This window comes from Cyprinodon variegatus, unplaced genomic scaffold (assembly GCF_000732505.1).
Source record: "Cyprinodon variegatus isolate N-32 unplaced genomic scaffold, C_variegatus-1.0 Scaffold141, whole genome shotgun sequence".
Taxonomy (NCBI): domain Eukaryota; kingdom Metazoa; phylum Chordata; class Actinopteri; order Cyprinodontiformes; family Cyprinodontidae; genus Cyprinodon; species Cyprinodon variegatus.
In genome coordinates, this window is record NW_015150594.1 from 122,327 (window position 1) to 135,618 (window position 13,292).

Here is a 13,292-nt window from a genome sequence, read left to right on the forward strand (position 1 = left end):
ATTATTTTTTTGATTTTATTTTTAATTTATTTTTTTTTTTACTGTTGTAGTGAAATACAATAGTGTATGGTTTCATGCTCCCAGCTTCTCAGGATAGAGAAAACGAATGTATTTTCATTACTTTAAATTTTATATGCTTATTTGTGTTTTTAATCTTTCAAATTCAGGTGGGTGATTAAATAAACATATTTGGTATGACAACCTTAGAACCCTTGTTAATTTATGCTTTACATCTTTCAGATTAGCAAACAGCTGGCCCTGCTTCCAAATGTTCACATTAGAACAGTCTTGTTGAAACTTGATGGTAAAATTAAAAGGCTTTTGGGGTGAACAAGAACTGAGACTCCTTCACTTTGATAATTCATCAAAGAATATTGATCTTTTTTTGGAAAAAAACATCCAATCTTTTAAGTTTCTATCAGCCATGCTGTCAATTTCTCAATTAATCTGTAAGATAAAATTCTACATTTGTTTTATAAATCAAGCAGTTTTTACTTTTTAGTTTGATGCTAATAGTATGTTATCCTTATAAAAAACACTTAAGAATGCAGTTGTGACATTGTTTAACTTGATTTTTTACATAAACCTTAGGTATTTGTTGATAGTTTAAATGTGGCGCTGTAAGAATCTGTGAACCAAGTAGAGTAGAGCTAAATATTTCAAATTGACGAAGAGGAAGAAGAGAGCAAATGTTGTCCATCTTAATACCTCTGCAGGGACATTAGTATGTGTAATGCTAATTTCGGACAATAAAAGAGAACATCAAATTGACAGTAGATCATTATGTTTCTTATTCTGAAGACAAGCTATAAAGAAAGACTGATTACTGACATCCTGCTGAGACAGTTTGCAGTTGCAGCAGAGGATGATCAATTATTTGGCTGCTGTAGCGCCTCCTAAGTGTGGGCTCCTGATGAGCTAACTGGGAATCGTTGATAAAAATCACAACAGACCATTCAAAAAACAGTCACCAAATTCAGTGATCTGTTTGAATGACAGGAGGCACAAGACTCTATACATGCATATCCATAACATAACATTTAGCTATGTGTGAATGTTTTGCTATAAGCATCCTTTGATGGTTAGGACATATAATCAGTGTAATTATTTGTTGTTTTTTAATCAAAAATAATCGTATCCTACTATTTTTATAGTTACATTTCACTTTTTTTCCTGTTTTTTCAATGCTTTTCATTTTGGCCCATTCTTTTTTTAACCCTCAGTTTTCCTTTCTTTTTTCTCTCTTGTGAAATCCCCTTTATTATTACCCATTCGTCTTTAGACCCACACCTCAGAAGATGCAAAAGAGGAAAAAAACAAAGCAAAGAGGTTGAATGTGAGGAACTCTTCATCCTTATTTCCTGGGTGTTACATTTCCGTCCTCTGCTTTTTTTCCTTCTGTTTTCGTAACAGACTGAGATGAGGTCTTGCTGACCCTTCGAAGGATGAGTAGAACAAAGAGATGAAGCTTTCAGCATGTCATGCTCTATACTGACAGGCACCGACTCACAAACGCAGTATTTCACCAATTTCCAACTGCTTAGTTAGAAGAGAGGTGTTTTAGTGTGCATTTAAGTATATAAATCAGTATCAGTAAGGTAAAGAAGGCTTAGAAGAGCTAAATGGGCAAAAAAATGCTTCTTTTTATTCTGGAAGGTTAGGGGAGATAAAAGAGAAAGGCTAAGCCACTTAGCTCAGCAGAGAGAGACGGATATTGCTGTTATTAAGGAATCAGAGGAAATAAAATTTGAAGGGAGCAATGATTTAGACCAAAGCGGTATGGGTAACATCACACAGAAACACAGATGCATGAGAGAAATGGACACTTTTTGAAAGCAAGGAGATGCGTTTTGACCTTGTTTTTTTGCCCCATATGTTTCAAACACAGTTATCATCAGTGTGCAATGTTCTTGGCAATATATAATGGCAAAAAGACGAAAAGGAAGCAATGATGTTTTTTTTTTTGTCTTGCATTAATTATCTCCATCTTGTGCATTGATTGCCTCAGTATAGTTTTTATGCTGCAATTTCCATGATAGCATTTAATAATTGCAAACTCAATTATCATCTAAAGAGCTTCTGTCAGCAGCTGAATAAACTCCTCCCACTAATCTATAAAATTTATAGTTTTTATATCAAGAAGCTGGAAGGTACTTTTTCCTCTGCAACAATTACCTTGTTTGTGTTTGGAGACAATTTCCAGTGCAATCATTGGAGAAGAAACTCCAGATGTTTTGATTAAATAAGAAAATCATGTACAATTGTGTTTGTTTGCTAAAGCGGCTTTGAAGACCCAGTTTTTAGCATCTAAGATCTAAAAAAAAATATCCTGCAGAGCATATCTTAATCATTGTGATTAGAAGAATAGAAACATTTGTACTTGTATTTGTTTTAATTTTCCAGGCCCACAACATTGTCATACTGATTATTCTAGTCAGATATCCAGCATGCATGAAGAACAACACAGCTGTATAATGTGGGTTTGTAAACTTTTGTACTAAAAGCTGCAGCAATAAAGCTGCTCAGTTGTTCAGGGATGTTTTGTCCTTGTAGATACTTAGTTTTTTTTATATTTGTTTCACCTTTTTTTTTAAGGCATTCTGAAAAGCTGTTCATTTGTGTCAATCTGAAGCTTTTTGGAGTTTATGGGAACCAAAAAAACAAAAACAAACCCAAAATGTTAATACATGACATTTTTCTTTTTATTGTTAGTTCACTTCACCCTAAATGTGTTTTACTTTTGCATGCATAAAAAGCCTCCTTTTAAAAACCCTTTAAAAGGTGGAAATGTAATGTTCATGTCAGAAATGGAACTGTTAATTGGCATAAGAAAAAATTTATCCAAATCATTTAATTGAAAAACCAAAAGTTTAATCATCTTAATTTGATAAAAAAAAAAAAAAACTTTCTCAGATATACAAATCTTTATCTTAAATATATGATAAAATGAATACATAAACTTCTCTAATATTTGAATGAATGCTTCTTCATCCCTTCAATAAGCAAAACCCTTAATCCCACACTGCTCACTGGAAGCCCTACAATGGCAGCCCACTGCTCTCCAAGGGGATGGGTTAAATGCAGAGGTAAATTTCTGAGATCAATATCAATATAAATTTGTGAGATCAATAACTATCAATTATTGTTATTATTATTAATCTTTTTTTTCTCAGCGTGGCTGGATTTTTGACCAATCTTGTGTTGAATGATTAGTGTGTAAAAGGCTGGGCCATTACAGATACTTTTAGCAGGCTTCATCCTTTTTGCCCTGTTGGAAACAAATGTTTTTGTCCAGTTTTTGCTTTGGAATTATCTTTGTCTCTTATGGGTTTAAATAATAAACATAAGCAACTTTTCCATGCTAGGCATAAACTGTACTTTCATATACAGTAGTTTTTTACTGAAGAAGTTTTGACAGGAGTCAATTCTGCCCTCTCGAAACAGAGTGAAAATCTTGCACATACGAACTTTAAGTGGTATTATATGCATAATTTTTGTTTTTCTACTTTTGTTCATAGTACTTAAAATTATCTATGTTTGCGAACGCAACCCGCAGTGGAGTTGGAGTTACATTACCAACGGAGCAAAAAGCAGTGATCATCTGTCTGAACGGTCAGTTAACGAAGTCCACTATATAGTCCTCAATGTATGTGGACATGTAAGCTTGTATGAGCTATGAGAGCAGCACATTTTAAACAGGGCGTACACAAGGAGAAATGGGCTTGTGCACGCTCCTGCATGCGCATTTTCCTTAAAGTAAAGAAGGTGGATCTTTTTAAAAAAAATCCTCCACGATATCTAGGTTCACTAGAAATGTTTCCCTTTCTGGACTGTGCTATGCAGAATGAGGACAATGGAAGCATTTATACTGAGGTTTACTGTAAACCTACACATACAGACCAGTACCTTCATTTTGACTCACATTACCCGCTGGAACATAAACTTTCTGTGATCAAAACTCTGTAATTGAGTGAATGTTTTCAGCTCGGTAACTCAGAGGAGAACCAAACGGAACAAACATGTTTGGAATCACTTGAAACATTTGGTTTTCAGACCCAATTCCATATGTGTCAAGAATTTCTGAGAAACTCAGAAGGATTTTCACCAAACACAACATACTGGTGAATTTCAAACCTAGCAACACCCGGCTTAAATTAGGATGAACCACTTTTCGTCTGAGTTGCATTGCCCATGAAATCCAGTGCAGTGAGGACTGTACAGCCTCCTATATTGGAAAAACCAAACAACAATTGCACAAACACATGGCACAGCATAGGACAGCAAGCAGCTCTGGGCAAGATTCAGCTGTACACTTGCACCTCAAGAACAAAGGACACACCTTTGAAGACAGAAATATTCAGATTTTGGACAAAGAGGACGGGTGGTTTGAAAGAGGCATCTAGAAGCCCTCTTTGTGAAAACATAAAAGCCATCACTGAACAGATGGGAGGTGATTTTAGTTTCAGCTTCCAAGCATTCATATTTCTGTCATGGAATTAATTCCTAAGGATTCCCTCATAAGAAATCCCTTTAAGATTCGAAAGACCAGTCACATAAGCAATGCAGAATCCAGAAGAATGAAGGGTGGCTAATCGATTTGCATCTGACTTGGAATGTGTGCAGATGGATGGACCTCCACGCTGCTTAAATACATCAGCACTCCAACTAGAGTTTGCTCTGGTGCGAGTAAACGGAATTGACAGACTCCTGGATAGGTGTTGAAATGTCTTCAAATTATTGAGCAAAAGTCCGGTTGCCTTCTGATTTAAGCCTGTTTTAGGTAATTTAAAATTGTTGTCATCACCTCCAACTATGTGGCTTAGAACCTCATTGTTCTTTTATAGCCACACTCAAACTGAGCGGAATCGAACAGGGACACATTTCTCATCATTTACGTGAGAAATGCTTGTTGATCATCTGGAACACATCCACTAATTGGACACGCAACATTTTTTCCCCCACATTTATTTTAGCTCTCCTTATGTGGAATCTTTGAAGATTAGTCCTTTTGATTTTAGCTGCTAAAAATCCCACAGGCATTTTAAAGCGACGGGAGGAAGAGGTTGGTTATCAGGCTTGTCTGAAAATATCAGGTTTCAAACAACTATAACCCAATAATGGTTTTCTGGGTTTGTAAGATAGTGAACGTATGGATAAAAAAAAAAAAAAAGGGGGAGCTTTTACATTTTCAGGCTGAATGACTGAGAGGCTCCTTGTGCAACTGCTTAGATTTAAAATGTAAAACACAAGCTCAAGCATTCGTCTCCTTGAAATGGGAATTCATCAGTGTCTTATAATTTATTTCGATGTGAGCGTAATATGTTTTTTTTTTTTTTCTTCCTGGAGGACGATGTAGTTGTTTAGTGTATTGCAGGGAGACAGAAAGTAGGATTTTGAGAGCAGGAAGAGGGATGTTTGCCAGAGCTCTGAAAGAAGCTGTGTGTTGATGTTATCTTGCTGGCGCCAAAGCACAGAGCACATGGAGATAAGAGTCTGCAGCGACATTCAGGAAGCACGCTTATGATGACCTGTACACAAATGTAAGCACCCAGGCAAAATACTTCACCTGCAAAAATACACACACACAGCCAAGGTCAGGGTGACTTCTAGTGACAAGATATCTCACAAGAGCATTACAACATATTATAAGAGTCACACATTTCTCTGGCCTTTTCCACATCATATAGTGATTATTTGGTTGTACAAATGTATCTAAAGGACATGAAAAGCCAAAGTTTTTCTGGTTTTATGTTTGCTTTTCAAGGCTTTGTTTCATCCTCCATAAACCATATGGGATTTGTGTATACTAATGTTATTTCTTTTATTCATTTTTAAATTAAGGTTAGCCTTTTCCATATGCATGCCTCTAAGGAAACATTAGCAAAGTGTGTCCTTGTATTTTCTTTGATATATTGTTTAAGATGTTTCCTGTTATGCACTTTCTGTTAATTGGTAGGTTGCAGAAATCTATGATAGAGAATTTACTTAAATGTTACATAGTTATAATATTATATATTATATATATTATTTATTATATTATATATATTATATTATTATTATCCAAGTCATCTTATGTTAAATCCGAAGAAAACAAAGAAGATTTTAGGTTTCAAGAGAAAGATAGCAGACTGAACATTTCGATGAAGCTAAGGTCATCAGGTGTTTACCGGAATAGGCTGCAAATCCTCTTTAAAATAATCAGAAGTGTGATATCTTCTGCCTTCATCATTTTGGGTAGCGGCATCAGAACCAGATATTAAAAATGTCGGTTCTTTTCTGGGGAGCCGGTATATTTGGAGACGGATTTGTAAAGAAAGATTTTCTGGAAAACATTATCAGACTGTCATACAAGAACAGAGGTTCTTTAGTCAGAGGCTTCCCCAGATCCACTCTATTACTGACCTCTACAGGTGATCCTTCTTGCTCATATGAACACGTTGAAGAAAGAAACTGTATAAAAATATATTTTTGAATTAAATTTCTTGATGATATTTAATACAAAAGTTAAATTTTCTTTTTCGTTTTTAAGGTATTTACTTCGTGCCGTACAGTGCAATAAAAATCTTTAGTTATTGCTTGGTATATTTCCACTTTGTCAATAGAACAGCATTTAATCTTCTATTTCAGTATTTCATAAACTTGGAGCTTTGAGATAGATGGATCTCTGACCCAATCTCTCAAGGTCATCCTGAATCCCGCGTCCTCTCATGCTCCATTTTTCTGGTCACGCTAGAGGTAATCCATAGGATTGAGGTATGTGGAAAGAGAGGGCCATAAAATAATTTTTGTGACTTTGGTGATTGTAAAATGATAATGTAACATATTTTGCGTCATCTTACTACTTTAAAAAACAAATAGAGCCAAATTATTTGTTTTGCAGGAACCACAATTTTTTTAATTCAAAAAATTTTATTTATTTATTGCAGTTATCTTTTCCAGACTAATCTCCCATCTAGAGTGGATGGAGATAACATTTGATGGGTGCTACTAAGATGAGACTGAAATTGAGAGTATTTGTTGTTGCCACCTTTACCGTCCTGCTTACCCTTTATTGCATGATGATTTCTGATGACCAGTGAATAAAAGAAATGGATATCACAAAAAAATTATAAATAAAAGTGTTTCATATAAGTCTGTTATTTAAAAAGTTGCTTCAGATGCCAAAAACTGCAGCAACAGTCATTTTTATTTGTTAAAATAGCTACTCTAACATTATTGAATCTTAAAGGGAGTATTTAAATGCACTGAATGAATATACTTAAAAGGTTTGAGTTTTAAAAAGCTGTTAGTGTGACACAATGCTGCTGTAACAAAGGATGCATTAATTTTGTACATTAGGGGTGCCATTAGGTTTAGCCTGTCTACAGTTCATTTCAGAAGCAATCTTTATAATTCCAAGCAGAGGAAAAACACTGTGACGAGACTAAATAGCATTTGTGTCTTTTCTTACTTGGTCATTTTATTGAAGAAATGTTTTTCCCCTCCAAGTTCCCACTTAACAAAGGATGGTAATGTTTAGTTCTTTGAAGCTCCCTTAAATAATCAGCACTGCTCTATGTGGCTAAGTGTACTGTACCTCTGCTAGTTTGACTCTAAAACTTTTTTTTATCACAAGAACTTTAGTTTTTTGGTTTATGGATCATAGTTTCTGTTTTTGATGTTTTATGCTTGTGGTGTTGAATGCTGTTAAACTGAAAGGATTTGTACTTATATTTTTTTCCTTTGTTGATGCTTCATATGATCCGTAACCACAGCAACCATAGAAAGTAGATATTATTAGATATTAGAAAGTAGATAACTAACATCTCTAAAGCTGGAATACTATATAAACTACTTTTGCAAGAGTGAGTTGAGTTGTAAAGGAGCCGCCAGGGATGCAGAGCAGGTGCACGGAGACGAGAGAGAAACAAGAAGTGTAATCTTTGGCAATATGAGATCTTTAGGATGCAAGTCAGAAGAACTCCAAGCCCTAGCAAGTTGCCAGACAGAATATCACCAATGCAGCATTATGTGTTTTACTGAAACATGGCTGCAGGATACTATCTCGGACTCCAGCGTCTCTCTGCCAGGCTTTCTGACCATACAAGCAGACGGAGATTTAAAGAAGACTGGAAAATTCAAAGGAGGCGGGTTGGCAGCGTTTGTGAAAAACTGATTGTGTCATCCAGGACATGTTACTTTGAAGATTAGTTACTGCAACGAAGATATTGAACTGTTTGCAGTTGGTTTCAGTCATATTTGCCCAAAGAGTTCAGCAGTGATCTCTTAGTAACTGCTTACATCCCACCTTGTGCTATTGCTGGCATTGAATCAGAGGTATTAAGTTCTGTTATTGTTAAGCTCCAGACACAACAGCCAAATGCATTTGTGGCAATAACTGGTGATTTTAATCACACCTTAATCTCTGCTACACTGCCAACATTCCAGCTGTTTGTCAGCTGCTGTATCAGAGAAAACAAAACTTTGGTCCTGTTTTATGCAAATGTCAAGGACTCCTACATCTGTAAAGACCTTCTCTTTTCAAATCATTCCATAATATTGTATTTCTCTGCTCAGATTATAAAGCACTTTATAAGAGAAAACCCACAAAACGAAAGAACTATAAGAAGATTGTATAAGGAAGCTGAAGAAGCCATGCAAGTTTGTTTTGAGGCTATAGATTGGAGTGCACTTTGTCAGCCACATGGAGAGGACATCAATGCAACGTATTGTAATCTTTGTAACTGACTACATAGACTCCTGTGTAGATAACAAAATCCCTCCCAGAACAGTGAAATACTTCCCAAATAATAAACCATGGATCACAAGTGATATAAAGCAACTCCTTAACAGGAAAAAACAAGCCTTTAAGCACTATAAGCAAATCCTTCCCACCTACAGCTATCAACACCTACAACAACTGGTTAAAAAAAACCTATTAGTATCTGCATTTAATTTCCCTTTAGGATTAATAAAGTGTTTGAATTCAATTGAATTAAGAAGAAACCCTTAAAGCAATGGTATTTGTTTGTCAGCCAAATTTTAATTGGGTTTGTAAGTCAGTTTAAAGTGTCCTTTCTTATTTTTTGTCTCACCTTTGTGTTAAATGCATGTCTGCTTTGTGAATTTGTAAAAAGTCATTGGAATGAAGCTACAGTAGCCATTTATCAGCATATAGTCCAATTTTAGTTGAGCGTCATGTTCTATTTCAGCATGACTGAGCGCATGATTATGGGTGAAATTTATGTCAGAGTGGTGTGAACTTTAAATCTAAGAGGAATTATCTCCCTACCATGATGCATTTTATTAACGTTTTAAGAAATAAGAGAAAAAAAGTGGCTCCACCTTGTAAGACTAAGTAATCAATCTAAAAACAGTGTGTTTTCCTCTGGCCATTGGTCAGTATCGTCTGTTCAGATGATTTCTGGCCTCCTGATTTTGCAGACCTTGTCGCTTTGATAAGTGTACCACTTTATTTAAGTGAATCATCCAATTTGATGAACTTGCTTCACAGTGTCTTAAACTACATGGGCTTTTAACAAAGCAATCACACACTCCACTAAGCAGTGACGCCCAATAGTGTCACACACAGTTTGCCTGTATATGCAGTACATATATCTACATTTTAAGAGTAATTATATCACAACAGCCCAAGTTCTCTCCCTTGATGGAGCTTCCGGCTTTATGGTGTTTAACTAAATGGTTCTGCATGTGACGATGAGGAGACTTGTCACAGTGTAAGATTCTCGGTGCAACGTAAAGCAAAACAGGTGACGTTACCAGTTGACTTAACGGTTATTATTCATGCAAGCTCACTTCCTCTTGCTTCAGTTCACCGCTCATCCAATTTTACGGAGGTACAGAAAATGTCTGGGTACACTCGGCACGCCTGTCTTGAGAACTGCTACAATTATGGCATAGCTGCTTGATTTGACCTCTTTAGCTGTAATGTGTTGAAAATAACAACCCAGCCCTGGGTTCATTTGTAGTTCAGACACAAACACATTTAGAGAATATGAATCACATTGCACCAAATTGCAAAGTCATTATGCCGTTTTGAAATACTTCTTTAATTTTCCAAATAATTTATTATGATTGGTCACATTTTTGTCATAAACTCCCCTTTTTCAGAGTTATTAAAGCTCCATTTTTCACAGCTTTTGTTTTCTCCTCCAGGCTCTTTGCTCCGAGTTGAAGGAGCGTGAACAGTTGGTGATCAGCACGTTGGACCAAGCCAGGATGTTTCTTGCTGACCAACCCATTGAAGGACCAGGAGAACCACGGAAAAACCTGCAGCCAAAGACTGGTTAGCTGCATATTTTCTTTGGAATCATCTGTTTGCATACATGTGCTGAGTGTTAGTTTATGTAATTTCCACCTTTTACTATCATGGTTTTCTCAGTTTTGCCATGTCTAAATACTTATCAGGGTTCCACCTTCTAATACAGCTTGGTGCACAAAAGCAAACATACTTTGGGTGGATTGTTTTTAAAGGTATAGTGAAGAATATTTGTGAATTTTGGAAAAGACCTGGCCTCTCTACTAAAAAAAAAAAAAAAAAAAAGTTGTTAAAAGTTGCTGTCTGCATCGATCATACAAACAAATTTTCCAAAAGAAGATTTGTAATTTTTCCTCTATGTCAGACTCTCCACCGATGAGTGAAAATGGGGACGAACCAGTAGGATGGCCTTACGTAAATACATCACCAGAATGATTGACAATTAGGAGGACCACTTATTTTAATGATCCACCATAAAAAAGAACATCCTCCACTATACCTTTAAGCAACGGAAACGCATATAAATGCAGATATTGACTGTGGATAATATTCCTTTTCTGCACAGAGAACCTAATAGCAAGGCCTAAAGGTCAGTGCTTAAACACTATAATTTAATAGATAAACAGAGACATTGGTATAAGTTAATTTGAGTTCTGAGTTGTCGTGCACTCCCAAGTTGTGAATTTTAGTACAATATACACAGTTGTTTCAAAAGAGGCTTGTTTTCATTATTGTATTATATGCTTGCTGTTTTGAGTGTGCTTTTGCATCTGTGAGAGAAAGAAAAGGCCCTTTGAAATGTAGCTTTTTCACCCCTGATCATCTGGGAGTGCACAGTGTCATGACAGTGTCAGGTCATGTGCTCATATTCCAAAATGAATATGATCTGATGAGAAATAAGGATAGCAGACAGAGCTCTCACTTCTGTTGTTAGGACAGTTTTATGCTAAAGATGGAAGAATAAAGCACTTTTTGATGAAAATTGGTTAAAAAAAAGCTTCAATGAAAGTCTGTTTACACTGTGATCATAGTTTGAGTGGCGCTTCATTTATTTCTGGTCCTGGGTTTGTTTTAAATGCGGATTATTTTTGGTAAAGCAGATCCAAACGACACTGCTCATAATAAAGAGATAATAGTGTAGAATGTTATTGAAGGTTTCTTTCTCAGATGTATTTAAAGGACAGGACGCAGTCCTTCATGTTTAATTTCTCTGAGATCAGAGGGTTCCTGATGTTCTTTCGAGCAGTAGAACATCAGGAATATCATTCACAGTAGGATTATATCCCAGATTATTGGGCCCGGAAGTGTAAGAACAGAGGGGAAATCAGCAGGATTATCTAGCTGTGTGAATTATTTCCACCTCATTACATGAAAATATAAGTGTTCTTTAGGTTTCCTCTGATACAGTGGAGTTTCATTTAGGAATTTCCAGGTCTGGTGAATTTTGTTCTGCCCTTTCTTTCCTCTATCCATCTCCCGTGGTCCCTTCATTTTTTTGTCTCCTATTACTGTCTCATTCCTTTGTTTTCCTAATTCTGCTTCTTCTTCTGCTTTTCTACATGTCTTTTCTTTGTGTCCTTCCTCTTGTCTTTTCCTATCTCTTATCCAATTGATATACTTTTATTTCAGAGTTCTCACTTCATTGTTACCCTCTAATTACCAAACTGTATTAGGAAATGCTATCCTTATTTCTCATCAGTACCACATCCACTTGATTTTCACTGTGACGGCTCTGGAATTACATGTGATGTTTTTATTAAGCTTTTATTGGAAGATTGTGTCTATTTAAATTGGCTAAGATCTTATTAGTTCATGATTGAAAAACAGTAATGGATAGGTAGTTAATTCATTAGTGAGGCTCTCTGGTGATTTTAATTTTGTGTTTGCACAATGAAGATGTTTGTGCAAAAACCTGCCCATAGATCTTTTAGCATATTTAATGATGCTATGAGTATATTACATAAAGAAAACAATTGGCTTAAACAGATATCTTAATAAATTAGATTTTTTAAACATTTTTATTTGCATTTTCATGAGCAATAACCAATGTTTGCACAAGGCAACCTTTGCATTTTCTTTTTTTAACAATGTTTAAAGGATGCTGCCTGTGCTTGGATAAGGTGACCTTTAAATGCCTTTCACTTAGTTCTCAATAGACAATGAGACATAGCTAGAAAATTAGAAATAAAATGTGCATCGACTCATTCAGCTCATCCTTTCTTTCTCTGGTAAATGAAGGAAAGATGCTTTGGATAAGTTGGCACATTGGCTTTGAAAATGTAATGAAGCAAAGTGAAAATGTAAGGTCAATGGGTTCTGTGAGCGAAAAGCAATGCATCATTATAGTCTCAAGATTTACCTATCATCTGAGATGTCGGAAAAAAGTGTCTATATGGAGGCCACGGCTTTATTTTCTGCCGCTTGTGTGCCTGCAGAGAGCCGGGAGAGACTGACAATAAAAGGAGAAAGATAACTGAGGTGCAACAGGTGAAGATGGTTTTTCAGTCGCCACACAGGAGATGAGACCTTAGAACTCATAAAGGCTGCTCATCTTTCTCAGCAGTTAAAATGTTATTTAGGGAGCAGTTATCGCTTCTGCTGGCTTTCTTTTCTCTGGTGGCATCATCTGATCTTTAGCAATTACCCTATCCATTCACCTTTCCTGCTTTCTCTCTCTTTTTTTATTCCAGCCACTTCATCATAGCTGCCTTCTCCTTCCCTCTGTTTGCTTCTTATTTTGTCAGTTATTTTTCTTAATTCACAAAGGAAACACAAAATTTCAAATTAAAAGCTCAACCTTACAATTAAAGAGTTGCTGCAGCCAATCTTATGAAATGTTCTGGTTCAGCTTGAGTTGAGATATTGATTTATTTTTATTTGTGAATTTGCACCATAAAGTAATTAGGGTTTTGGGGGCTTGTGTGCAGCTTTGATGCTGCAGCTTGGATAAAACAAGAAAAATAATGAGGAAAGCTAATCTTTAATCTTGGGTATATTGTTTTTAGTCAACTTGTGATTAATTATGAAAGGAGTA

The 13,292-nt window shown here is 35.8% G+C and overlaps 1 protein-coding gene across 1 annotated transcript in view; it reads left to right on the forward strand.

Annotated features, from left to right (window-relative positions):
* utrn (utrophin) overlaps nucleotides 1-13,292 on the forward strand; it is a 214,009-nt gene that overhangs the window by 121,270 nt on the left and 79,447 nt on the right. Inside the window, exon 55 of the mRNA XM_015376772.1 lies at nucleotides 10,156-10,285. Within this exon, the coding sequence (XP_015232258.1) occupies nucleotides 10,156-10,285 (130 nt within the window). The remainder of the gene's footprint in view (nucleotides 1-10,155; nucleotides 10,286-13,292) is intronic.